Source organism: Daphnia pulicaria, chromosome 4, assembly GCF_021234035.1.
Source record: "Daphnia pulicaria isolate SC F1-1A chromosome 4, SC_F0-13Bv2, whole genome shotgun sequence".
Classification (NCBI taxonomy): domain Eukaryota; kingdom Metazoa; phylum Arthropoda; class Branchiopoda; order Diplostraca; family Daphniidae; genus Daphnia; species Daphnia pulicaria.
Genome location: NC_060916.1, coordinates 3,166,252 through 3,193,446, shown reverse-complemented (window position 1 = coordinate 3,193,446; position 27,195 = coordinate 3,166,252). Strand labels below are relative to the sequence as shown.

The window sequence follows — 27,195 nt, the reverse complement described above, 5'->3', positions numbered from 1 at the left end:
AAAAAAGAGGAGTGGGGGGGAACCGGGCTTGCGTACTAACTGATCCTTCTCGCAAATGGTGAGAACAGGAGGAAAGAAAAAGTCAAAAGGGATTTTTTTTTTTTGAAATTTATTTGTTTCGAAAAAGAAATAGGAAACCATCCAGTCAAGAGAGGGGGAGAGTACTGTAAAACAAAAAATCTGCCAGTTGCTCGCTGGCGTTCCTCAGCAGCATCCGGAATCTTCTAGAAAAAAAAAATTTGATTACCAATTCATTTCTTATTCCGGTCGAGTCTCAAAGTGAAACTGGTGGCGCGGTGTATAAAAGAAAAAAAGCGAAACGCGCTGACCCCCGCAAGGTGAAAAAATAAAATAAAAAAGGAAATGAAAAAATTCCTGATCCGATTATACAAGTTCCTATAGTGGCCGGAGTTGCAATTTTGTACCGCCGTTGGGTATATATATATAGTATAGTAGGATGGAGCCCTATATAATCTAGCTACTCTATATACATAGTCTAGCGCGAGAGAAATCCATACTACTACTTTAAGGCTATATACCGTCCAATGCCCATCTTGGGTGGCAGACGGATTAACTCTCCGTGTGTGAGCTGGTTAGATTGTTGCCTTTTTTTATCGTTTATTTTCTTTTTAAAATTCTTTTTCTTTGGGTTTTGGTTTAGTGAGACATTTGGGAAAAATTCGATCAATTTTCCTGTTGATCGATTTCACCAATAGATGGCGCTGTTGTGATATTTTGTGCAATTGGGGCCGGCCGGGACCGATCCCGCGTCGGCGTATTCCTGTCCAGGGGGAGGAGGTAAGGGGAAAAAATGTACTAGGGGGCTGAGTGTGTGTGGGGGGAGGGTATGATCCTCTCTGGGTCGATGGCGGAGGACGTCAGAAGCGGCTGAGACGACGGCGACGACGATCGCAACGAGTGCGAGCCACGCGATCGCCCCTCAGCTCGACGGTTTTGGGCGGCCCGTTGGTTTCTTACACGACACAAAACCGCCGCCAGACCAAACTTTGAAACAAACATCCATCGAACGAAATTCAAACGATTCAATTTCTGAACACAGAGAAATGACCAGTGTGTAGTGTGTGTGTACATGTGTGTGTGTGTCTATTCGTACAGCCTGGAACGAGAGCTGCTCTCAGGAATGTGTGAGTGTCTGTGAAAAAAAAATTCACAAGAGAAAATAAAAATTGCCTCTCTACTCCCCCACCCAGTGTGTGTGTGTGTGTGTGAGTGCGTTAATGTGTGTGAGTGAGGGGGGGCCACAGTCAAAAAATTTTAATAGAAAAAAGCTTCTGCTAGTTTCTTAAAGCGAAAAACTGGCAGCCCATTTTTTTGTGCTCCCCTGGAAAACTAACCATTGTTGGGAGATCCATTTGTATTCCATGATGGCCGCCTAACGAGATCTCCCCCTTCCTCTTCCACTAGTTAAAAAGAAAAAAAGAACTTGAGAAATTTTTTTGAAAAAAGAAAAAAGAAAAGTTTTGACATTAAAGGAGTCGATCCCGAGCTGACAACGTCGCTTTTAAAGGTCCTACACACACACACGGGGCCCTAATCATCATCTGTGTGTGTGTGTGTGTGAAGAGAAGCGGAAGCAAGGAGGCACATCACAATCATGGATCCTATGGATCGGCGAGGGACGGGCTCGTCGCCGGGGATGATGGGCGGCGGCGGAGGTGGCGGAAGTGGCGGCGGAGGTGGCGGTCTAGTTCCCGGATCGGCCAGCCAGCATCACCGCTCCCGCTCAGCCACCCGTACGTCATCGACCAACGCCAATCGATCGTACCACTCGCTGGATCGCGACGGTCACGACCGCGAACGTGAATTCATGCCTATCCGGGAGACGAGAGACGGACGGGACGGCCGAGGTGGCGGAGGCGATATGAGGGATCGCTCCCTGGAGCGCGGAATGGACGGAATGGGCGGCGGAGGAGGCAGAGGAGGCAGCCGGAGAGATCGCTCCATGGATCGCAACGCCATGATGGACGAAGAGATGCTGTACGGCGGAGGCGGCGGAAGAGATATGGTCGGACCGGGCGGTGGAATGGGCGGATCCGGTTTGCCGCTGCCGAGATCGGCCCGTCAATCGCCGGCCGTCGACATGGGCATGAAAGGTGGCAACAGCAACATGATGGGCAACGCCGGAAGCGGTGGAGGCGGCCTGACCAACCGCGAATCCTACCTGATGGAAATGCAAGGGCAGAACGCGGACTTGTCGCGTGAGCTGGGCACGCTCAAACGGGAGCTGGAGATGACCAATCAAAAACTGGGCTCCAGTATGCACAGCATCAAGACCTTCTGGTCACCTGAGCTCAAGAAGGAGCGGGCCCTGCGCAAAGAAGAGTCGGCCAAATATTCGCTCATCAACGATCAGCTCAAGTTGTTAAACGCCGAAAATCAGGTCAGTTTTTCTGCCGATCCTTTTTTCACCTTATTATGTAGCAGCTCCTGGGGCCCTACTCCCAATAACCCAGCAGCGAAATATAAGAGAGTAGTATTGTGCTGTCGCACATCCCCATAGACATATCCTGTATAGGGGCTCTGCTGCCCGTTTATTGGGATTGTCAGCGGGAGCCGGTCCCGTTTCAATGCACATAGAATAGGATAGGAGAGAGAGAGAGAGAGACCCCGTGGTGTAGTACGTAATAGTATTGATCCGGTGCGCAGCGCACCAGATAGACAGCAGCAGCAGACAGCCGAAATGCGTGAGAAGCTCGGGACTGCTCGGGAGAGAAGTTGGGAGGGTGATGTGTGGGGTGGGTGGGTGAACTAACAAAAGGGCCGGTCCTACTACTCTGGGTCCGGTGAGAAGAAGAAAAAGAGTCTAGTACGAACTGTCAAGTCCAATTCGCAGCTCCATTATGACACATTCACGTTGAAAAGAATAGGAGAAGTGTGATGGCAGCGTGAAAAAAAATTCCGCGCAACTTCCTTCCTTCCTTGTTCCTTCCTGCTTTTCTTTGGGGGTTTATTATTAGCGTAACTTTTGCGGTCGAACTTCATTCTCACTGACGGCTAAATAAGATAGGTTGTTTTAATCTAATACGCACACAAAATGTACCAGCCAATTACCATCAAATTGGAATGAATTATTCCGATCGGTCGGGACACCGAAGGTCGTTGGGGTCTGTTGCGTGCCGGCGTGCCCAAAAAAGATGATATTATTATAGCTCACTGGAGAATTGGGAGAATAACAATAGCTTAAATAGAGAGAGGGGGAAAGAAGAAGAAGATTGTGAACGACCAACTTGAGAATTTACCCCGCCGCACCAAAGTAGCGACTTTTATTCGCTTTTTTAGCCCTCGATTTCCTCGTTGATTCAGTGTATCTACGGAATAGTTCCGGAATGAGAAGACGGGCTATAAAGAATAGACTTTGCGGGTTCTTTTTTAGTCGGGGGGGATATGTATGTATACAGTCAGCAAGTTATGTATACGCCGGGAATAGAGAGAGAAAGAGTGGGACGCAGATGGCAGCACTGGGTTAGACGTGTACAGCAGGAGACTCCCGGACTGATCGATATACCAAACACGGCGCTTCTTTTCTTTGGCTGGTAGGCGCTGGTAGGTTTTTTTCCTTCCGGTGGTTGTTGTCCGACCTTATTCCTTATTCCTCGCTCGTTCGTTCACGCTGCACGACAAACTTGGGCCGAGTTGGGGGAGAAACTTTGAAAACATTTCATTGATTTCTCTCTTACGTCTAGTTGTAATACGTACATTCCATCGAACTTTCTAGTTATCGTCTGGTTGATCATATCCTGGACAATCCGCCCGGGATTCAAACTTGTAATTGATAGCGTATACTTCCCAAAAAAGTCAATCAAGAAGTTAATCGATTTCTCGCTCAAACGGTGAACGAAAAGTGAGTGAGTCAGGATCTATTCCGGTTTTCCTTATGACTGTGGCAGTGTGGCTATGGGGGGAGGGTTTCTCCTCTGTCCCAATCAGTCGGGACAACACGTTCGCGGCTCCGCCACATCGCACACATCACGCGCAAAATCTTGGGGGAACAAACAGGACAAAAATACAAAAGTAGATTGTCTTTCTGTTTGTACGCCAAAACAAAAGAAAACACGACAGACGACAGACGAACATTTTGGGTCGTGAATTCGGGATTCTTCTCCTTTTTCCAACCAAATGACCTAATCGCCATGGAGATCGCAATAAAAAGGAGCGGGGGGAATGTTCGCAGACCAATTTGGTGAATTCCAAGGATCTGATTTGAAATTTCCCCCCAAAAAAGAATGAAAAAAAAGGGGGGAAACTAGAGAAAGAGAGATAAGGACATTGGATAAGAGATGAATGGATATTATATCTTGGCAATGTGTCTAACAAGGGAGCCGCAAGACTGAACTGGCTTCTTCTTTTTTCTTTTTCTTTTTCTTTTTTCCCATTTTGAATCCCTGGCGGGCTTATATATTGTAGGACCGAGTCCACGCCCTGTATATTCCACCGTCCCAACTCCTATGTGTGTATGTGTGAGCTGAGCTTCTCTTTTGTAAGGATTTGCTAGCCTCTATCTGCCCGATTGAGAAAGTCTACACACAGCTCGGAGAGACTCGACAGTTGCACACACACACATGTGGAGAGCTCATTAGTTTGTCTGTTGGGTTCTACTCTCCTGTACTACAGAGCGAGCTCCGTGACGTTGGTTTCGTGCTGCCGACCAAGCCAGAAAAACTATCCGGAGTAGCTGCCGCATTGCCGATGATCACGTGATTTTCCATAGAGACTTATGTGGTCTAAATCTTCCACGAAAGAGAGAGAGAAACGGGGGAAAAGCGCCGACTAGAGCAGGAAATAACAAGTAGATAGACACACACGCGCGCGTATATAGCGGGACCAACAAAAATAAAAAATAAAAATGAAAAAAATGTGTACACACATACTGACGAGTCGACCAAAAGTCAAGTAGGGTGTAACCGAACCCTCTAGAGAAAAACATTCTTCTTCTTTTAGTTTTATTTTATTTTTGAGGGAAAGTTTTAAAATAATTTTTCAATGCCTTCCGCGTTCTCCCCGGTGATTCATTTTTCTTTTTCTCTCCGGTTGATTTCATTCTCATTTGTTGCCGGATGGAAATTCAATCACCGAAAATGCGATTTCAATTTTATTTTTCCCCACGACAGGCAAATCATTTTAGGTATAGCAGGTATATACAGACGAACTTTTCCATCTTGCGAGAGTCTATCAATAAATGAATGGCTTTTTTGTTTGGTAGCGCGCAAAATGCGCAGATGTCGTATACCAGCGCATTAATTATAAACGCAGCCCCGGGGGGGAAAGAAAGAAAAGAAAAAAGGAGAAACTCAATTGTGTTTGTGATATTACTTCTTGTCGTATATATGGAAGACTCTCTCTGTTAGACAGACGACTAACTCTATTGAGTTTTCCCATTTCCGGCAAACGGCCCCCTTTTCGCATATACATGTACACACACCATCTGTAGCTTTCTCTCTAGATATTCTCCTGCATCAGAAGGCTCATGTATAGCTGAGAGCCAATATTTATAGGAACCAGATCTTTTGTCCGCCCTGGATATGTTGTCCCTTTTAACATCCTCAATGTTTAAGGCAGAGCTAGATGAAAGTTGTGCTGCGGACAGTCTGGAAACTTGTTCACCCGTTGACATTTGAGCAGCAGCAGTAGCCAGCAGCACGATGCTCTTATAGTCTGAAGCGAATGTCTACAACAACGAGCGGATCGATGAGATACGGGGGTCGACGCGCTTTGATCGCTAAAGTCCGCGCGCCGGATCGCTTAATAACAACGACATCCCTTTTGCCGATGTGATTCCGCTTCTTTCTTTTTCTTTCTTTCCTCCTCTAGCTCAGACACAAAAGAGACGAAACATTTGATATTGTGTCGGAGATTCCCTCCCGTTCGTTTTTCGCCCAAAAGCCTTTAGGCCTTCCCATCACGTTCCGCCCGGAATGAAATCGAAAAAGCGCCCGAGGTTTTTTTCTTCTTCGGAAAGGGGGTCGTCGGCTGCTACTCCGCCAATGTCATTCGATTTGGTATATGAGAGAGAGACAGAACTGAAAATGAGGAGCCTCTCTACAGCACCAGGATCGTAAAGTAATATGAAAAAAAAGCTGAGAGTCTACGATGACGACGACTGTATACATGGTGGCGGAATCGAGCGGCGGATGCCCTTCTCTCTCTCTCTTGTGTTTGCGCACACACAACACGATGCCGCAGCTGGATCAATAAACAATGTTTGCCGCTTCTCTCTCTAGCTCTCTCACTGCGAGCCAGAAGAAGAAGAAAACAGAGTCGTCGTCGTCGTCGTCGTCGTTGTAGGGGAAAAAGTATAGGAGCAGCTCATCGCCGTCTCAGCACTCGCGGCCGAACCTCATCCAAGATGGCCGCCCCCCTTTCAAAAAGGCGGGGAGAGGTGCTGATGGCTGCAGTCTTGTATGGAACCCTCGCGTTTTGATCGATCACCTTTCCATTGTCTTCGTCTCCCTGTCGTCCCACCCATCGTACACACACACACATATCAGGAGCTTGTGCTTCCAGCTCCTATTTCTTATTTGCTCCGATGAAACATTTCGTTCGTGTGTAGAGAGACGGGAGCGGATGGGTGATATGTGGAATGATCCGCATAGTCGTACTACACATGCCTCCTATTTTCTCATATGACTGATGATGATCATTTGATTTCCTGTTTTTTATTATTTTATTATTTTATATTTCGAATATCTTCTAGAAACAAGCCATGCTGGTACGTCAGCTGGAAGAGGAATTGCGCATCCGGAGCATGCAGAATCACCATCCCAGTCACGAGGTCCGGCAGCAGGTGGAAACCATGTACGCCGAGAATGATCACCTGTCCAGGGAAGTGGCCATTCTCCGGGAGACGGTCAAAGTATGTACTATAACTATATATTATATGATATGCCCAGTTATTATAATCTGACACGAGAAGGATACAGATGATGATGGCAGATATGGGGGAGCAAATAATGGCGAGCGCCTTATTTTTTTATGTTGGCAATCTCGGCAGCAGCACTCGCCATATCCATTCATTTCGTGTGTCTGTTATTTATAAATTTATTTTTTTCTTTCTGTCTGTGTGTGTGTGTGTGTGTTATGTGTGTACCACCACCTTAACAACAACACAGGAACTGGAATTGAGGATCGAAACGCAGAAACAGACACTCCAATCGCGCGATGAAAGCATCAAGAAACTCCTGGAAATGCTCCAGAACAAGGGCATGGGTGAGTTCACTTGCACTTGGTTATTTTCGTTTATTATTATTTTCTGGGGGTCTCGATCTTTTTTTAAAAAATCCCTTTTAATTATTATTTTTTTTTGAGGGGGATTGAATAACATAAACAAAAATAATTTGGTCTCTCTCTCTCATCTTTCGTCGCTCTGTTACCACACAGGATTTCTCTCGGGGGGCCCATTAATTCGATATCAATTATATTTTAAGAATTTAATTGTAATTTTTAAAATTATTGATTTAAAAATTTGATGGATGAGACGAGAGAAACCAAATGATGTTACGTAAAGAGTTCAGATGTGTATTACATCTCTATGCGTTTGTTTTGATTTGATTTTTACAAAAAGAAATTTTTTTCCATGAATTTTTTTTATTTTTCATTTCATTTTGTCGTGTTCGGATTCTTGCACTACCGCCAATGATTGACCCGCTCTAAAAAAATATCAGGAAAAGAAGAGGAGAGATTAATGATGCATCAAATGCAGGCGCTGGCACAAAAACAGGTCAACCCCTATACACACAAAATCTAAATATTATACCCAATTCTACTTCAATAGCGCGTACCCATGCTCAACCCAAAAGAGCCTTTTCTCTGTTTTATATCTATCGTCTTTTTATTTTTCTCAAACCAAAAATAAGAAGACGATTCTCCGGTTTTTTGTTTTCTTCATTTCGTTTTTCCTCGGTCAAATTTTGTGGTGTGTGTTTCGTTTGATCGATTTTTATTTTTTAATTTTTTTTTTCCGTGGATGTCGAACGACTTTTGCCTTCTCGACCCGTTAGAGAGCCATGCAAATCCACCCCGCAAAGAGTTCAATTGATATAAGGAAACAAATGGTGTTAGATATGTTTGATAAGGTGCAAAACTGTTTAGCGATTTCACACGCAAACTCCGTGTAACTCCGCATGCCCGAATTCCTCTAGGTGCTATACTGCTCGATATAGCCCTACTTTTTTTTACCACTATATGGCGAAAAACCAAAAGGCTATATTTATGTGCTGGCCTATAGTTTATATGTAGAGTCCATCATTACCCCCTGGTTTCGTCTTACGTAAACTGCTGTAGGAGCGAAAACACACTACTACATTACGTCTAACGACAGTACGTACATGTATACACCATTTCGTAGTTTATAGTTATACAGCAACATATAAGACCCTGGCCCTGATATGAACTATAAATTCTCAGAGACGGACACAGAAACGAGATGGGAAAAAAGAGAGAGAGAAATCTAGTCTTCTTGTCCAGTTATTTGAGATGAAACGAGACAATCAATGTGCGGTATTTCAAGTCCTTATAGTTTGTTTAAAAGAAATATAGGTAAGACTATCTAGTTAACATGATTTAGTGATCGATCCTACAACAGTTTGTGTACAACTACAAAAGAAAGAGAACTGAAATAGTGGGTAATGATTTGTCTTTTTTCTTTTCTTTCTTTCTTTCTTTTTTCCTTTCAATGATTTTCCTTACGTCTGTCAAATCTGATTTATTTATTCATTTAACAAAAACAAAAATCAATTCCTGATTTTAATTTCATTCGGTTGGATTTTTGGTTTCAACATTTTTTTTCCTGCGTTGAATTTTTTGATTGGCCTGCAACCTGCATCGTCACTTTTTTCTTCTTCTCTTGGTCGGAACGATCCGGTCTGCACGGTCGATCGGGTTCCATCTCCGCTCGTTTACCTCCTTCCTTCATTTCTTTTTGGGTTTTGGAAATTTTTTGTTTCAAAATTTCGGTTCGACATCTCATTTCGATTCCGCCCGCTTTTCTTTTTTCTTCGTCTCTCTTCGCTGCTATACTGTCCATCCACCACCCCACTCTTTCCCCTTCAATAGGTAGTAGCCTGCTTGTTGCTTCCCCCGATGTGGCCGAGTTCGAAAGACTCAGGAGCCGTCTGAACGAGAGCCAGACGCAGACGCGCTACCTGCAGTCCATGGTCAACATCCGCGATCAGGAGCTGGATAGGGCCAGGAAGGTAAGCTGTCATGTCTCTTTTCTTTCGTTTCTCTCTTCTCTTTTTGTTTGGTTTTTCTAACTCAGTCGGGAACGAAACAAAACAGCATCGAAACCAAAAAGCGCCAGGCCGTCCAAATAAGAATGTCATTTTTTTCAATTATCAATTATCTCCACGTTGCAAATGATTTCAGTTAATCAAGTTTCATCCATACCCGAAACGAATGGAATGTTGTTAATTATATAATTTTTTCACTTGCTTGGGGTTTAAAAAAAAATTTCAAAAGTCCCGCCAAAAAAAAAAGAAATTTAAAATGTCGATGATGACTTTTTTATTTTGGCATGAGATGTGACATGTGACATTCAGTTTGGCCGGTTCCTTCTGTTATTTTTTTTCTTTTTCGTTCCAACCGCCAAGAGTCAACAAACATTTTGATGTAACAAGCATTCTTGCACCGTGCAAGACCGGAGCACATTTTTTTTCTTGTATCTCAACCCACCACGAATTGAAATGTTTACACACATCACCATCAGATCATTATCCCCCCTTTTATATTGAAAAAAAAAATTCTTTATTTATTTAAAAAAAGAAATCTAACGAATATGCCAAGGCGGAGCCATTTTGTAAGTATTTTCATTTCCTCTTTCACTACCAGTCACAAAAAAAGGAAGAGAGACATCGTTTGAACTTTTTCTTCCGTCTCCCGCATCCGAGCGACGGCAACGAAAATTGTCCAGACGAGCTTATAATATTAAATATTCGAACGAGATAACAAATTCCAAAAGCGTCACTATTCATCTTCGTAAAACTTACTTTATTCGTCGCACAAATTTTGGCCTTTTTTTGCTGGACGAAATAAATACATATCTTTCAAGTCGACTACTCCTGGCACGTCCCAAAAAGATGAAAGAGATATTCTTTAAAATACTTTTCATAATTTTTTCTTTTACCCTCCTCCGTCTTCCGCCGTCCTTGATCGGTATTTTTTCAATATCAAATGAACTCAAATAGTTTCACAAAAAAGTAGCTCTTCTTTTAGATTCTTTTTGAACGAAAAATCGATTTCTAATTTTCGGGCGATTACATTTGACATTAAACTTACAAAATGGCTGGCTCTTGTTTGTTGATCTCTTGGCCGGGAATATAAGGAAATAAAAAGAAATGAGATCAGAAGTCAAGATTGATGCGTCTTGTCACGCTCCCGATTGCGTAAACGAACAAACAAACAAACAGAGAAAAAAAACCCGTTCAATTCGGCGCGACTTTGTTAAACTCGAACGGAACCGAAACGGAACAAATTGAATCTTTACGAAAACTGTCAAAACCCACACATGCACTACACACTCCCACGTATACGAACGAACAATCGGCCCCCAACCAAAAAAAGGAATCGGTGCTGTGGCAAGACAAGCTCAAGAGTCTCATCCAAGACCCGGCCCATCGAGGCGATCACGTGACGGAGACTTGGGCGGCTCTGCTGGAGACGAAGGAGAGCCGGATCGCCGTGATGGAGAGGGACATCAGCCTGTTGGAGAAGGAGCTGCTCCAGCAGCAGCAGCTGATGCAGCAGCAGAGAGACCACTGGGTGCGCTCAATCGAACAATCCAATCCGACCACTCCCGTCCCACCGCGGACGGCCACTCCGTCTCAACAGGCGGCGGCAGCAGCGGTGGCGGCGGCCGCCCAGCTCTACCGTCACAGTCCCGTCAACAACGGTCAAACAGCTCAGCACAAAGACGCGGTAAGTTGTTGGCGTGTGTCTAAATGGAAACCACTTGGACTCTTTCTCGGTAGTAGTAGTAGTAGTACGGTAGTGTAGTAGAAGTAGTTAGCCCACTAGAACCCCAATTACATATGGCCCGCCTAAGGGTTTCTCCACCAGTTATATAGACCGGACGCACAATTGACTCTCTCACGGACGAAGGTAAGTAAGCTGCTCCCCCCTTACCCTTTCTCCTATACCACCCGAAACTTTTTGACTCTTCCAAAAATAGAACGATGCACAGCAAGTGACCCGCGAGAGTAAATTGATCATCGATTCTTTCTCCCCCTTCTCCTTCTCCTTGTATTCCCAGCATAATTAGATTTTCCGCACTTTAGATCACACCACGATATATACATTATATATATATCCTTGCGTTCGCCTTGTTCATCTTGATTGGTTTGTTATATATATCTATATATATCTCGACCTTTGATTGCGTGTTGGAATCGACAAATATGTGCTGTATACTGTTAGTTTTTTCTTTGTATTATGTATATATCTACCAGGTTTCCTATAGATATATATATACTTTTCTATACTACATATTGGCCTCGGTGGCAACAGCACGTTTATATAGGCTTATATTTATAAAAGAGCGAATCAATGGCGAAGCCATATTCGAAACTCGCGCGCCAAGCTTATTATTATTGGATGGAAAGCAACACTTGAACTGATTGCTTCTTACATTTTTTAATACGTATATCCTCTCGATATATATTTTATTTTTGCCATCATCATCATAATGGATGTGTTTGCTTCGCTTCTAATAATATTGACACATTCTTTTATACGTATAACTAGCAAGTTGGTAGGGAAGGCAAAGTCTTGACCGAGGTTTACCTATTTGATTTTTTGATTTTTGGCTTTTATTCGTATCGTTCTTTCTCTTTTTTTTTTTTTACCTCGTCAAGTTTCTTTTGAAAACATTTCGATCGATTGGATTTGACGCAATACTTTGCCGAACTTCTTGTCATTATTCTTAAAATTATTCAGCGCCTCCAATATTCAATACATCGATTTATCCGAAGTTCCGCGCTAAAATCCAATCCGAAATGTTTGCGATCGAACGAATTTGATTTTTCTTTTTCTTTTGATAACAATCTGTTTTGATACGATTTTATTTTTCCCAATTACTTATCGATAAAACAAAACCCGAATCCCTGTCTTATAAAAAAAAACCTCGACCCGTAACCCCCTTACGAACTATATGGCCGGCGCGTGCAGATCGAAGAGCTCCGGATGGAAATCGGAAAGCGGGACCAAGAACTGCTGGCAATGGGGGCCAAGATGAAGACGCTGGAGGAGCAACACCAGGACTACCAGCGTCACATAGCCGTACTGAAGGAGAGCCTCTGCGCCAAGGAAGAGCACTACAACATGCTCCAAACGGATGTAATATGCGTTTAACCTGCTTATCTAAATGAAGGGGCCTAGCTGGAATAATCGTTTTTATCGGCGGAAGGTGGAGGAATTGAGGCAGCGGCATGAGGAGAAGAACCGGATCATCGAGAAAAAGACTCAGATCGCTTTGCAGGCCACCCAGGAGCGGAACCGATTCACGGCCGAGGTCAACGAGATGCGCGATCATTTGGACATCCGCGACCGCAAGATCAACGTCTTGCAGCGCAAGGTAAAATGACCCACTTTATTTTTAATTAATTTATGCTAGAGTGACAGTGAAACCCAATTTGTATTCATACACCACCGCCATGAAACATTGTTTTACCAATTGAAACTTGTTGTCAATTTATGTCAATTTGTCAAATGATTTTGTCAATCCCCAACGGTCGCTCAATCGCTTTCAATCAGTGTGACGCAAGCCATTGTCGGATCGTGTGGATATAATTTATCGAAATGAGAATTGTTGTCTGTTGTTGTTGTTGTTGTTGTTCATATCCTCATCAACGCGGTGGTCGGTGCCGTGAACCTTCTGTGTGTGTTTGTCCGTTGTCTGGCAAATTCTAGATCGAGAATCTCGAGGACCTGCTGAAGGAGAAGGACAACCAAGTGGACATGGCCCGGGCTCGAATGACGGTGAGTGTCGGTGTTGTCGACAAAAGTTGTCCGTCTTACGTCTGCTCACGACCGATCTTCAATAATTCACTTTGGCCGCGCCTTCTATTCGATTGACCCTCTGTCAAGGCAATGCAGGCGCACCACTGTTCGTCGGAGGGCGCCGTTTCGTCCCTGGAGGAGGCCATCGGCGACAAGGAGAAGCAGATCAGCCAATTGCGTGAGCAGAGGGACCGGGCCGAGCAGGAGAAGCACGAAGAGAGGGATCTGCACGAGCGGGAAATCGCCGAGTACAAGATGAAGCTGCACACTCTGGAGAGCGAAGTGGAGAAACTCGGGGTGAGACTGGATCGAGCCCTGGCCGAGAAGGACAAGCTGGAGGCCAAGTTGGAGAGCTCCCAGTCGGAGCTGGGCAAGTCGAAAGCCGAGCTGGATCGGGTCCAGGGCGACGCCGGCAAGAGCTCGGTCGAATGGGAATCGGCTAAGCAGCGCATTTCGCGCTACGAAATGGAGAACGAGCGGCTCAAGTCGGAGAACGAGCGTCTGCGACACGATCTCGACCGCTCCACATCCACTTTCGGCCGGACCCAATTAAACGTCACGCAGGAAGCCGAGCGGATTCAAGAGAAACTGGACAAAACTCAGGTATTTAACATAATCCCTTCCGGGGGCGGGTGGGGATCGTCTGTATTGCTAAGGAAAAGCCAATTTCTCATTGATGGGATGAACGTTAATATTATGTACAGGCGGAATTGAGGCGAGCGCTGGCCGAATTGCGGATGAACCAGTCGGAGTGGGAGAGGAGCCGTGCGGAGGCGGAGCAATTGCAGGAGAAAGTCGAGAAATCCCAGGGCGAAATCTACCGCCTCAAAGCCAAATTGGAGAACGCCCAGTCGGAAAAAGAAAACCTCCAGGTCAGTCATGTTGAGAGCCATGTGTATACATTAGTTAAAGCTATACGTATACGTCCAAGTCGCTCCACATCTTCTATAAATGGGCTCATTTTCATCCATCCGCATTGATGTGCTTTCCAACTACTATTCCAGTTCAGTGCCATTCACCACTGAATAGCCAACTGGACCGAATAGACTTTGAAAAATAAAAGAAACGGCTGTAGTAATAATAATATACACGTCGAATATGGCGAAATGGGTTCTCGGCAATGCTTAGAGTGTTGGCCAGCTCCGGAAGTACGCATCCGCCGCCCTTAAAGTTACACATTCTTTTTTTTCTCGCCTTTTTTGTTTTCCTTCTTCCGTGCACTTTGAAGAAGAAAAGGCGGCGGAATATAAAAAAAGGAAGGGCCTGGGATTTTTGGAGGAAAATGATTGGGCCTTGTGTGCACGACGGAGCGTGGACTATGTGGCGGTTAATGGAAGAGGGAAGAGAGAACGGAAGGAGAGCGAAAAAAAAGAAAAATAAAATAGAAAAGAAGAAGAAGATGGAAAAAGCTAAAGGCGCAATTCAATTCCGGCCGGCGGCTTGATTGATGGCGGCGGCTGCGACTGCTTTTCTGTTAGTGGCAAGTGACGACGGCTAAAGGTTAACTCTATTGTCTTCTCTTTCTCCGGTCGGGGAGCAGCTAAACCCCCCACCACCGACGTCCTCCTCCCGGTGGTGAGAACCGCGCCCTTCTGTCTGGGACAGGACCAGAGTCTACCCATATAGAATCGATTTTGCTTTGATATTGCCAAGGGATAAAATAAGGGCAGACGTGAGGGTCTTTGATATGAGAAAAAGAGTCATCCTCCTTTTCATCAATTCGTCATTTTCAGGACCTTGTTTGTTGTTTGGTCGCCTCTTGGGGGGTATAAAAGGGGTTTTGGGCAACCAAATTGGAAGTTGTCTCGCTTGGTAATTGAATCCTATTTTGATATACATGTTGTTGTTGTTGTTGTTGTCGACAGGAGGAGTACGAGCGGTGTCAAGGCAGCGTTTCGCGGCTGCACGCCGAGCGCGACAAGGCCATCTCCGACGTGGAGAAGGTTCGCGAAGAGCTGGAACGCTGTCAGAGTACGCTGGGCAAATTGCAGCTGCAACAGGAGAAGACCCAGCAAGGGTACGACAAGGCCCAGAACGATGTCGATCGTCTGCAGGAGCGACTGGACAAGGCCCTGGTCGAGTCTCGCAAAGTAAGAAAATAAAAAAAATCTTGGCCGCTCATTCCATTGCTTAAGAGTCTTTCATCTCTTTCTTCTTCTTCTTTCTTCATCTATTTATTTCTCTCGTTTTTGGCTCCGTGTTATCGATTATTGGCTGACTCAACGGGAAGCCATCATTCAATCCTTCTTCTTTCTTTTATTATTTTTATTTCTTCTTTTCTCCTTTCGTTCTGTACGTTCCGCTATTTGATATCCGCTTTATTGATCCAGTTCCAGAGCGAGAAGGAGAAATACGTCTACGACTTCGACAACATGCAGGCCCAGTTGGACAAATCGGCGGGCCAGTTGTCCCGCGTCCAAAAGGAGAAGGAAAACATCCAACAAGAAATGGAACGAATTCGGGAGAAACACGACAAAAACCAGGCAAGTACCAACCCCCTCCAGCCCAATAACAGAGATATCACGACCGGCGATTCACGATACCAAAACAAAAAATAAAAAAATAAAAAAGTAGAAGAAGCCGCTAGATGAAATCAATCACCGATTGCACGAACAAAAAATATGTCTCGGTCACTTTTTCCGAGTTTCTCCATTTTTTTGTCGTTTGTTTGTTGGGTCCCGCCGACTTTCTCACTCGTTTTCTTATATTTTTATTTGGTTTCTCTCTCTCTACTTGACAACAGGCGTTGACGATGCGATTACAAAAGGAGCGCGATGTCGTCGGTCAGGAAGCGGAGTCGCTAAGAGAGAAACTGGAACTTGTCCAATCGCAAGTCGCCAAGGCGACGCGGGATCGTGAACTCCTCCTCAGCGAGACGGAATCCAGCCGGGAGCGTTTCGACAAAGTGAATCAGAATCTACTCAAAGTCCAGGTTCGAATTTCAGACTTATATTTATTGTTTCCCCCCACTTTCGTATCATAATAATCAACTCCCTTATAAACCTTTAAATATCTGAGGCTTTTATTGATCGTCCGGCACAATTTGCCGTGTCACTTAAGCGCCGTAATTCAATTAGCGACTGAGCCACTTGAAAATCCATTATATACTCTCGAGTCAAGCCTTTTGAACTGCACCGAGATCAAAAGCTCGACCCATTGTGTGTGTGTGTGTACTACCATCATCCATTTCATTGATTTCTTTTCCTATTGTGTGTGTGTTCTCTCTGCACTCTGATTTCCACACACACTCTCTCCATCATTTTCTTAGACGGAGAGGGATGATTTGTCAGCGGAATTGAGCCTGTTGCGCGATCGACTGGACAAGGCCCAGGCCAACGCCAGCAAGGCCATGGAGGAGCGAGACAGCGCCGTCAAGGAGACGGAGCGGCTGCTGGAGAAGTCGGACAGGAGCCAGGGTGAAGTCTACCGGCTCCAGGGCAAACTGGACACGTCCCTGGCCGAGCAGGAGAGACTGCGCAGCGAGAGCGACAAGACCCAGCTCCTGGCGTCCAGGGCCCGCGAGGATTTCCGCAAAGCCCACGAAGAGCTTCAAGACGTCAAGGAGAGCCTGGACAGGGCCCTGCTCCAGCTCTCCAAGTCCAAGGAGCACGAGGAGAAGCTCAAGGAGGAGCTGGAGAAGCACTCGGTCGACGTGGAGATGCTGCGCGAGCGGCAGGAGAAGAGCCAGAGCGAGTACCGGCGAGCCTACAGCGAGAAGGAGAAGCTGGAGAGCGAGCTGGCCAGGGTTCAATTCGAGCTGGAGCGGACCTCGGCCCAGCACTCGAAGGCTTACGCCACGCTGGAGAAGACGCAGGAAGATTTCGCCCGCAAGCAGGTGGAATTGGAAATGATCTCGGAGAAATACGAGCGGCTCCAGGTGGAGCTGCGTCGCGTCCAGTCGGAATGCGACCGCTACCGGACCGAGTGCGAGACGCAAAAGGAGGAAGTGGACCGGTTCGCCGCCCGCATTGGCAAGTACCAGGATCTGCAGGAGCGGACCAAGGAGGAGCAGGACAAGTTGGCCGTCGAGGCCGAACGCTACAAGGATCGACTGGCCCGCGTCCAGTCCGACATGGAGAAACTCCAATCGCACAAAGAGAGGACGGACCAAGAGAACGCCCGGCTCAAAGTCGAGCTGGAACGGCAGGCGGAGAACGTCAAGCAAACGGTGTCGGTGACGCGGAATCAAGCGGCGGCCGAGAGCGCGGCCGAACTGGTCCGTGTCCAGGGCGAGTTGAGCCGATCGCAGAACGAAATCCAGCGGCTGCAGGTGGAGCTGGGCCGGGCCCAGGCCGAATCGGAGCGTCACCGCGACAAGTACGAGGCCGGCCAGCAGGAAGTGCAGAGGTTGCGGTTGACTTGCGAGAAGAGCGACAAGGAGCTGGCCCGCGTCACCCAGGACATGGAGCGACGGATCGCTCTGATGACCAAGACCAGCAGCGACCAGGATCGCTGCCAGATGGAGATGGATCGACTCCGCATCGAAATCGAGAAAGTCAAAGACAAGTACGACCGCTCGCAGGCGGAAGTGGTGCGGATAACACAGAAGCTGGAGCAGGAGGAGCGAGACAAGGAGAAACTCAAAGTCCAGGTGGCTCAGCTCGAGTCGCACAAGGATCGAGCCATGGGAGCCGGGCAGAAGCAGTGCGAAGAGCTGACGGAACGGAATCAAAAATTGCAGATGGAGTGCGAGCGGCTGAGCCAGGAGAAGGAGCGATCCAGCGTTCAAGTGCAGCGGCTCAACTTGGAGCTGGAGAAACATTTGAGCAAGTTCCAGGAGAACAGCCAGGCTTCCAAGAAGGAGCTGGATCGATTGGTGGAGGAGCGCGAGAAATTGGCCAGGGAGATCCAGACGACCAAGACGGAGAACGAGCGGTTGCGCGAAGAGCTGCACCGGCTCCACCGATCCCTCGAGTCCAGCCAGGGAGCCAAAGAGGAGGTGACCAAGTTGCAGAAAATGATCGATTCCATGCAAAACGAGCTGGGCCGGCTCAACGCCGAGCGCGAGAAGCTGTCGTCCAACATGTCGCAAAAGGACAAACAGTGGGAGAAGATGGAGAAGCAGCTGGTCAAGATGGAAGCCGAGCTGAAGAAAGTCTCAACGGAGCGGGATCAGGTGATCGTCCAGCTGGAGAAGTCGCAGGAGATGCTGGTCACGTTCCAGCACGAGCTCCAGCAATCGGATCAGGGATTAGAGAGGACCAAACAGGAGAACGAGAGACTCAAGAGGGAGCAGGAGCGAATCCTGCGCGACGTCGAGCAAGGATCGCGCGACGTGATGCAAGCCAAGGAGAAAGAGTTCCAGCGGCTGCAGAGCCACGTCCAGCAGCAAGAAAAAGAGCTGGCCAAGAGCCAGCAGGAGATGGCCAGAGATCGACAGCGAGCCGAAAAGGCTGAGCGCGATTTGGCAAACGCTCAGCGGCAGCTGCAGGAGCGAGCCGGCCAACTGGAAGGAGCCGCATCGCAAGCCGGTCAGGCCGTCGAGATGGAAAGAAAAAGAGCCGAACGGGCTGAGCAGGTCGGCAGGGAGCTGCAGGAGAGTTTTGTCCAGCAGAAGAAACTGTCGGAGCAGCAGCAGCAACATCTGGCCCAGCTTCAGCAGCAGATCGGCCAGCAGCAGCAGCAACTAGCGGCCCAGCAGCAGCAACTGGCCCAGCAGCAGCAACACCTGCAAAAGGCTGCCGGCGAACAGGGAGCGGCGGCTGCGGCCGAAGTGCAGAAACTGCGCAAAGAGCTGATGTCCGCCCAGCAGGAAGCTCAAAAAGCTTTGGGCGAACGCGAAAGGGCGTCGGCTCAAGTGGCCAAGACCCAGCAAGAGCTGAAGAGCGCCATAGTTGAAAGGGAGCGACTTCAATCGCAGCTGGAAATGCTCGTCAACGAGTTGAGCAACCGACAGGTATACAGAGGCGAACCAAAAGGACCCACTCCGGATCTGTTATTCAACATTTTTCCTTTTGAGTTACAGTATATTTAGTGATTTGATTAGAGTGACGATTATTACAGTCTATCTCGTTTGTTTGTATATTTGGTGGAAATTTCAGTTGATTCAATCCCCGATCTATTTGGTTTTCTATTTTGTTGCCATATTCTTCCTTATGTTTTGTTTCTCCTTTTCAGTTGTGTCGATTTGTGATTTGCTTTCAGTTCACGCGTTTGTGTGTTTTTCTTTCGCATTTGTTTGTCCCGGCAGAGGGACGTGGAGAGAATCTCTTGTCATGAATCCCCTTTTTGTTTGTGTTTGTTTTTAGTTGGAGCTGCAGGAAGCCACGACAGCTCGTAGTGACAGCGAGGAAACCACCAAATTGAGGCGGCAGGTTGAAGAGCAGCGGAAGCAATTGGAAGAGCTGCGGAGGTCCAGTGACCAGCGAGCCAAGCAGATTGAGGAGCGTCAGAGGGCGTTGGAGGAAGCCGAACGTCAGGCCAAAAAGAGGAAAGAAGCACTCGACCAGTTGGACGAGAGGCTCAAACAACAACAGAAAAACAGTCCGGCAGCAGCGGCAGCTGGAGGACCTGCCGGCAAGCAGATCGCCGAAAAGGATTCAGAGATCAAGCAGCTGAAAGAGGACAGCCAGCGGGCTCAGAGCGAGACGGAAAGGCTCCTGCAGTTGATGCAAATGACGCAAGAAGAGCAGTTCGCCAAAGACAAGACCATCATGGAATTACAAGAGTACGTAGTTCTCTCTGCAGCATTAAAGGATTAGAGATTTTCTTCATTCAATCAAAAGCTCATTCATTATATAATCTCGTCTTTTTTCGTTCTTTCTTTCTTGGCCGGTGGTTATATTGTCGACATGGTGGACTTACACACAGGGCGTTAAGAGTGGAACGATCCAAGCGTGCGCAAGCCAGCGCGGATGAGCGAAGCGCAAATCAAGATCCTCGAGGCCAGAACCGATCACAGGTTTATAATTTGCATAATTCTAAAGCTTGGCGTATATTAATCGTGAATACTAATCATTAATTAACAACAAATCACATACTACGAATGGCTGCTTTCTAACTCTTAAACTGTATACATAACAAACAAACGTTTCAGCCCGGCGCCTCCGTTCCGGGGGTGCAAGCCTTAACCAACGCTGGCGGATTCCTAAAAAGCCTCTTCTAATCCACAAAATCATGACATCAACATCTTTTTTTTTATCATTATTTTTATTTTTATTTCAATTTCATTTCTATTTATTTATTATTATTTCTTTTTCATTAAAAAATTTTATTTCAACCATTTCCTTCCATCCTCGAATTTCGTTTGTGCAAATCTCATTATCATTATTGCCTGCACTTTGGTTGCCCGTTGCGTGCATGGTTTACTCGGTTGGAATCCAATTTCGTTTTGTTGAGTTTTCATCATTTTGATTCGTGTCCTGGAAATGACGTCGGCCCAGACGACGGAAGAGAGCGACCAAGGGAATTCGTCGGATGCTTTGGTGCAGAAGCGAGAGGATTGGCTGTCTCAAAGGAAGGATGAGCTGGAAGACGTCATTCAACAGCTGGAGGAAGTGATCCGCATCAAAGAGTTTGCCATCGATCGACTGACGAAAGAGCTGGGCGACGTACGAGACCAATCCGCTTTGCTGGAAGGTCAGCGGACGAGGAGTCTGGATCAGAAAGAAGACCGGATCGAAGAGCTGGAAGAAGCTCTCAGGGAAAGTGTTCGCATCACAGCTGATCGTGAAGTGGCCCTCGACGCTGAGACTCAACAGCGGACGATCCTCGACCAAAAGGTTCTCTCTTCTTCTTTTTGTCAAAGATGTTGCCTGACTTTTCTTAATTGCCATTTCCCATTCACCCGCGTATATGACATTCTTGATTTCTTCCATCCATCGTGTTCAGGTGGGGCGGCTAGAGCAGCGATTGCAGTCGATGCATAACGCCAAGAGTTTGAAATGCCGCCAGTGTCGACCGAACCGGCTGCGACTCCAGGAGCTCCAGTCCCGGTTGAGTCAATTGCTGTCAGAAAGGAGAGGCCACCTCCACGAACTCTTCGACATGAAGTAATATATCTGTCAAAAAATAAAAACGAATTGTTAAACAAATTGAATGTCAATCTGACAGGCAAGAAGCTTTAGAGGCTGCCATCAGCGAACGAGACGCACAGCTCGGCTTGCTCGAAGTCTCCGGCATCAAAACAGCCAGGGCTGCGGAACGCGCCGACGATTTAAGAGCCGATCGGAAGCGACTGATGCAAATGATGAAACAACAGGTAATACACAACATCAGGAAATTTATTTATTTAAATGATGATAGTCGAGTTTGATTTGACGCAGAATGAGAAACGAGTCAAATTGTTACTCGAATACGAAGATGAGAATCTTGCCGGCATCGACGGTGACGATTTCCACGCAGGAGACTCTACGGAAGACAGTGATGATCCGGTATGCAAATGAATGGAGCAATATACACACGCGTTCCGTCGATGAAATCGAACGTCGTTCAGTGCGCTACTATACTTGTCAAACGATGGAGACAAATAATTCAGTGAATACTACAGAACATATCTCTGTAAAATGGTATTATCTCGCATTCGAATTTCTTTGATTCATTTCTGGAGACAACAAGACAAAAAAAAACGTATAGTTAAATAAGATTATTAGTCAACTGCCAATTGTTCAGCGTTTGATGGCCAATAATTTTCAACCTCTTTTATGTTTCGAGTTGTTTCTATATATTAGACTCTATCGTCATGTTCTCCATTCGTCATCTTTAAAAAAAAAATCTTTTAACACCTTTGTCCCGATTTCGCAGTCAGAGGATTGTTCATTATACTATAAATACATATACAGTGTTCCGAGATGATGAATCCTCCAACGAGTCTGTGCCCCGCCCAAACAACAACAACAACAAAAAATAAATAAAAAAAAAACACGATAACAATGATTAGTCATAGCTAATAGGCTATAATGTAAAGTGCACAATATTATATTGACTGAAGTTTTAATTGTTAATCGTTTCTGATTCTTCCTTACGCTGCCCGCGCATTCGTCGTGTCCGTCACTCCCTCTTTCTCTCTCTCTTCTCTTCTCGTTTGTTTGTTTAAACTTATTCTTAAAATAAAACAATGGCACTGGCAAGTCTCGGACCGATAGGGCAAGATGAAGAAGTGAATCAATATTTACAACATTTCTGAACTTGTGTGTGTGTGTGTGACTGTGTGAGAGTGTGTAGTTTGAGTGCGCGAATGTCGACATTCTTTATGATTTGCCAAGCCTTTCTCTGCCCTCTTTCTCTCTATTTATTCTCCCCCAAAACATTTTTGATGTATTGACGTTCAGCCATCATCTGACCCGACCTGACAGGTTTAATATTTCACTCGACCTACCTTTTTTCGCGTAATTAACACTGTTTAGTTCATACTACGTACGTACGTACGTACGTACGTACTATTGTTTTGTTTTTTTCAAAAATTTCTCTCATCGCGTTCCAGAAAAAAATATTCTATATTTATGTTTTGATTTTTGGGTTGGATTTCCCTTTTTCTTGACGTTGGCCGTCTTCTCTCCACAATCTCTGAAAGTGCGGTCATAAACACCGGTTGTTCATCGTTGTTGTTACATACACTTCTCCGCTAATTGTAGCCTACTTTTGTCAGATTATTAATTGACAAGATCGGTTGTTGTGGTAAAGGATTTTCACAGGTGTGCTGGACAAAACTACAAAAGCAAAATATAATCTGATATCTCGATGAAAAGAGTAGCATTCTTTTTCATCATCGAGACAGAAAATGTGACAAAAGCTTAAAACTACAAAACTACAGCCACACAAAATTAATTCGGGAAATTCATTTTGCAAATGATTATTGGTGGACCGTGGACGTTTACCGTATGAACAGAGTAATAGATAAAAGCAATTGACATTATCATTTTATCACCATCATTATTGGCACGATAAATTGATTGGCATCATTAATTGACACCATCGTAATTGGCATCGATAGATGCCGCAGTAGATATGACATATGATGACATGACATGACATCATCATTCAATGATGAAGTCTCTTTACCCCACAATAATTTTGTCAACGTCTCGTCTTTTTGACTCAAGAACCTCCTCTAGCCCTGATGCCTTACTACAACACGATTCGATTCACCAATTTTTTCAATTGAACAAATGACCTATAAATGGACTCTGACATTCGTTTGCTTTAAGGCCGATTCATTATTCCGAAGGAAAATGCTCCTATTACGCCGGAAGACGTTAGCCGTTGTCGAGAAAAATCTCGCATTGCCACTATGAAATCCATTCACAAAAAGACGAAAGCGGTTGTCTGGATGGTCACCCATTGCAATACACAGAGTCAAAGAGAAACGCACATCACAGAGCTGGGAAAATACATCGAAGTTGACAGCACTTTTGACCGCAATCGATACTGTCCACGTTACGTTTTATACAGTTCTTACCCAAAGTGCTACGAAATGCTAGAGTTAACTTACAGATTTACAAATTCTACTTCTCTTTTGAAAATGCCATTTGTCCAGATAACGTGAAAAATTCTTCAAAACTGGTCAATATTTAGTTCCCATCGTCTACGATGGGGCCGATTACGCCCAACACACGCCGACCCATTCTTACATCGACGCCTGCCAGTTTAAACGAAATTAGATTTGGCTGCTTTAATATCTCTATATTTCAATTATTCATCAGCAACGACAAGCTATTTAATCGACGATCCTCGGTCAAATTTTTGGAAAATTCGTCGCAAAGCAAAAAAAAAAAAACGATTTGCATTATACTTCAGAACTATATAAAAAAAAAGAGACTAATGTCATTAGAGATAATGTAATATTTTGAATGTGTGTATGTGTTTAATTATTTTATTACTAGCCTTTAACTAGGTAAGAGTAAGAGTAGGCTGGAAATATTTGTGTTGCGAATATTTGTTTTCTTTGGTCACCAGATGGATGACGGATCGCTTTTTAAACTTTCAAATCCAGTCGTGGTTTTTATTCAACCAAGGTCAGTCGCTGGCTTGTTTCTTGCTGGTATAAAAATGGATACCGTTATATACCAAGGTGTAGAATTTGAACTATTTCCTCGTTTAAATGGATTGAAGGATTTGTTTTATAAAAATGGACGAGTTTATCAAAAGCGTGTTGAAAAAATTGGTGGTATACCCCGTTGGGGTATGTTTTGTGCGAATGGTTTGGTGAACGTAAATGCGAACGGAGTCAAAATGGTGGTGGAAAGGGCTGGTTGTAATGGTACTCAAAATTCCCCTGAATTATGTGAACATGAGGTTGGAGCGGGGGTCTATGCCCTTCATCATCTTTTCCGATCAACAAAAATTGCTCTTTGTGTTTTAAAGTTGGATGGGATTTGTCCCAAGTTGTTGAAGTCAGAAGTGCTGTCCGTAATGCGCAAAATACAAATCAAGTATTATCCAGGCGAATCATATGACTTGGACGTTTTTTATAAACAACGAGAAAGTGCTATCAAGTTTATTCGTGCGTAATTTTGTCTTTTCATTTATGTGACGTTCGTGTGAAGTTGAACAAGCGGGGGACGAGTTGAAAAAAATTGAGTTTGTAAAAGAATATTGAATACACGAATAGGTGGTTTAGGAGCATAACAAGTTAAATTTTTGTGTTTGGAGAGTTAAACGATTAGTTAATATTCGGTAAGTATGGTGCTCTACACGTGAGTTGAAAAAACGGGGGTTGGTTTGAGACAGATTACTAATATAAGTTAATGGGTGGACCACCAGGTGGCGGTAGGTAGGGGAGAGTAAGTAAGGGTTGGCACCATTTTTTCAATTTTCTCTCCCATTTCCCTCCATCAATACCTTTTTCTTTTTGATATCTTTTGGTCTTAAAAAAAGAGCGAAAATTCTTTTATCTTGAAAGTATTTTTTTTAAATTTTATCAGTTACAACTCCGGCGTTATTAAAGTTATTAAACGTAAAAAGTGACGCAACATGCCCCTCCAACGGGGTCCTTTGGCTTTTCAATAATTCTAATGGGAGAACAGCCAATACGGGGGTTGATTTGAAACCTCGATTTTGATAAAATGAATCATAATAACAACAATTTATTTTTTCTGGGTGGTTTTTACATAATTCCCTTGGTTAGTTTTTAATATCCATAAATAATTTGAGCTAATTCAAAAATTCAGTTATTCTGAGCAATGGAATTTTCCATAAGCCAACTAGCCCTACGGTGAAAGGCAGAAATAGCCCCAACAAGGAAGTCTACACACGATAAAATTCTCTATTTGTATTTCACTAGTATTTTTAAATACTTTTAATTTTTATTCCAAAAGAAATTATCTGATAAAGCTTTTCGAAAAATCTTACAGATCAGAAAAGTCAAAAAATGTTTTTACTTTTTATCTTCAGAACGTCTAGTCACATATTCTTCAAATTTCCAATATTAGTGCGCATGATAATGATGCAAACATGGTTAAAAGTTAAATTTTAAAAATTAAATACAGAGCTAAATAATTAGAAAAGACCGACCTGCCCCCAGGCCTTTTAACCCCACTCTCCCCTAAGGATCAGTAAAAGAAATCAAAAGTTAATTCAAAGTATATTTTTTTGAAATGCTCTTGAAATTGAAATACAAGTTATTCTGTGGAGTAAAAAACTTGTGGCTAAAATCATTTCTTATTCGAATTTTTTTGATTAATTTCTGCTGGAGACAACAAGACAAAATGTATATTTAAATATGATTATTAGTCAATTGTCAATTACCTTTACCTTTTTACCAACAAACCTATCAATGCCATAATCTAACATCAATTTATAACGAAAAATCTGTAATTGCATTTTGCATAATTATAAAGTTACGCAATATTATTTCTATCGAGACTGAAACACTGCCAATTTTCCGAATTTTATTCCCAATTTTTTTTTAGTAAATGATATTGGGTTGTGGTTGCACCAAACTTGGAGTAAAAACTATCCAAGATGGCAACCTCGAACCACTCAGCCAGTCCCCATGTTCAATTTCCCGTAATGCTACGTTCAGACTACAGCTTCCGTATTACGCGTCTTACGCATAACGTAAATTTGGTTTCAGCAACCACGAAGTGGAATGCAACCAACCTTCATTTGTGAAGAAACAGTTGCTTTAACCAAAAATTCGTTATACGTAATACGTAAAACGCTGAAAAAGGCTGTATTGAGAGTGGAAACTATCTCTCCATACCCATGGTAGGGAAGAGCGGAGTAAAACAGGACACGTACCAAACAGGCCTGTAGCAGTTGTTGATGGAGAGGGGAAAAAATACTGGGATATTTTCAATGTCAATTTCTATATGTGACAAAAAAATCATCATGACATTACATGAGTTATAGAGAGAAAAAAAGGGCTGGCTTATCTAAGATTCCGACTTCTCCTTCTGGTATCGAAACTGTCCAGTCCTCCCCCCGACGTCATTGTCGCTTCATTCCAAATCCCCGCGAACTGTAACAAAAAAGGGGGAAAACAAATACAGATTTGGGATGATGCGACAACTCTGCACGAGGATAAATGAAGGGAGAAAACGAATAAAGCTGGCTGTTCTTTCCTTGTAATGTTTAGTCGTCTGTTACATAGCAATATGCATGTGTTAATATGCGAAACCATGGTTTGCAACTCAACAATTGAGTATATTTTTTATCAAATTAAAAAAGCACATTTTATAGGGTATTATTACATGATTCACATATTATGGAATAGGTAAAGAATGAGGGGAGACCTACTTTCGATCATAACATAAAACATCTTCAAATTAAGATTATCAAAGAAGGCAAATTTATAACTGCACCCTTTGTTTCATTTCGCCATCTACCCCTTTCATATAATTATGTCAATGTTTCTGAACTATGCTATTCCAAGATATCCCTCCATTGACTTTTAAAAATTTCCTGACAACCGTTTGGTGGAATTTGAGGACCAGAGAAACGAGGAAACGAGGGGAAAATAAATAGAAGCGGAATACAAAAGGTTAAAGTAGTAAAAAACATACACGAGTCATCAAACATATGTGAATTTTTGACCTTCAACTTCATTTAGCAGTGGCCAATGGTCAATTGTAGTGTCCATTAGTTTTTACAAATCTTATGTCCAATCATAGGGCAAGCCGCCGCCGAAGCAACTTGGTTTTTTTCAAATGTGATTCAAACACATGTGGGTCTGGGTCTATGGAGTAACGGTTGATCGAAAATGACATTAATCCCAGAAGTCAAGTTTATAAGGAGTTTCGCATAGTT

General features: G+C 44.4%; 1 protein-coding gene across 4 annotated transcripts; it reads left to right on the top strand.

The window, feature by feature from the left end:
• Nucleotides 1-848: 848 nt before the first annotated feature.
• LOC124338020 (trichohyalin-like) lies at nucleotides 849-22,579 on the top strand. 4 transcript variants are annotated; one of them, XM_046792047.1, is made up of 20 exons: nucleotides 850-2,401; nucleotides 6,713-6,871; nucleotides 7,128-7,224; nucleotides 9,070-9,209; nucleotides 10,576-10,929; nucleotides 12,178-12,345; nucleotides 12,416-12,583; nucleotides 12,919-12,987; nucleotides 13,105-13,611; nucleotides 13,713-13,880; nucleotides 14,874-15,098; nucleotides 15,339-15,491; nucleotides 15,752-15,940; nucleotides 16,277-18,904; nucleotides 19,257-19,675; nucleotides 19,819-19,909; nucleotides 20,391-20,729; nucleotides 20,839-20,999; nucleotides 21,061-21,208; nucleotides 21,273-22,579. In XM_046792047.1, exons 1-20 carry the CDS (start codon nucleotides 1,616-1,618, stop codon nucleotides 21,390-21,392), a joined length of 7,089 nt encoding a protein of 2,362 aa, XP_046648003.1. In that variant the 5' UTR covers nucleotides 850-1,615; the 3' UTR covers nucleotides 21,393-22,579. The 4 variants fall into 4 exon arrangements, with proteins under 4 accessions (XP_046648005.1, XP_046648003.1, XP_046648002.1 ...); XM_046792046.1 differs by having other exon boundaries at nucleotides 13,096-13,611; XM_046792048.1 differs by lacking the exons at nucleotides 9,070-9,209; nucleotides 10,576-10,929 and adding an exon at nucleotides 7,680-7,735 and having other exon boundaries at nucleotides 851-2,401; nucleotides 13,096-13,611.
• The last annotated feature ends 4,616 nt before the right edge of the window (nucleotides 22,580-27,195 follow it).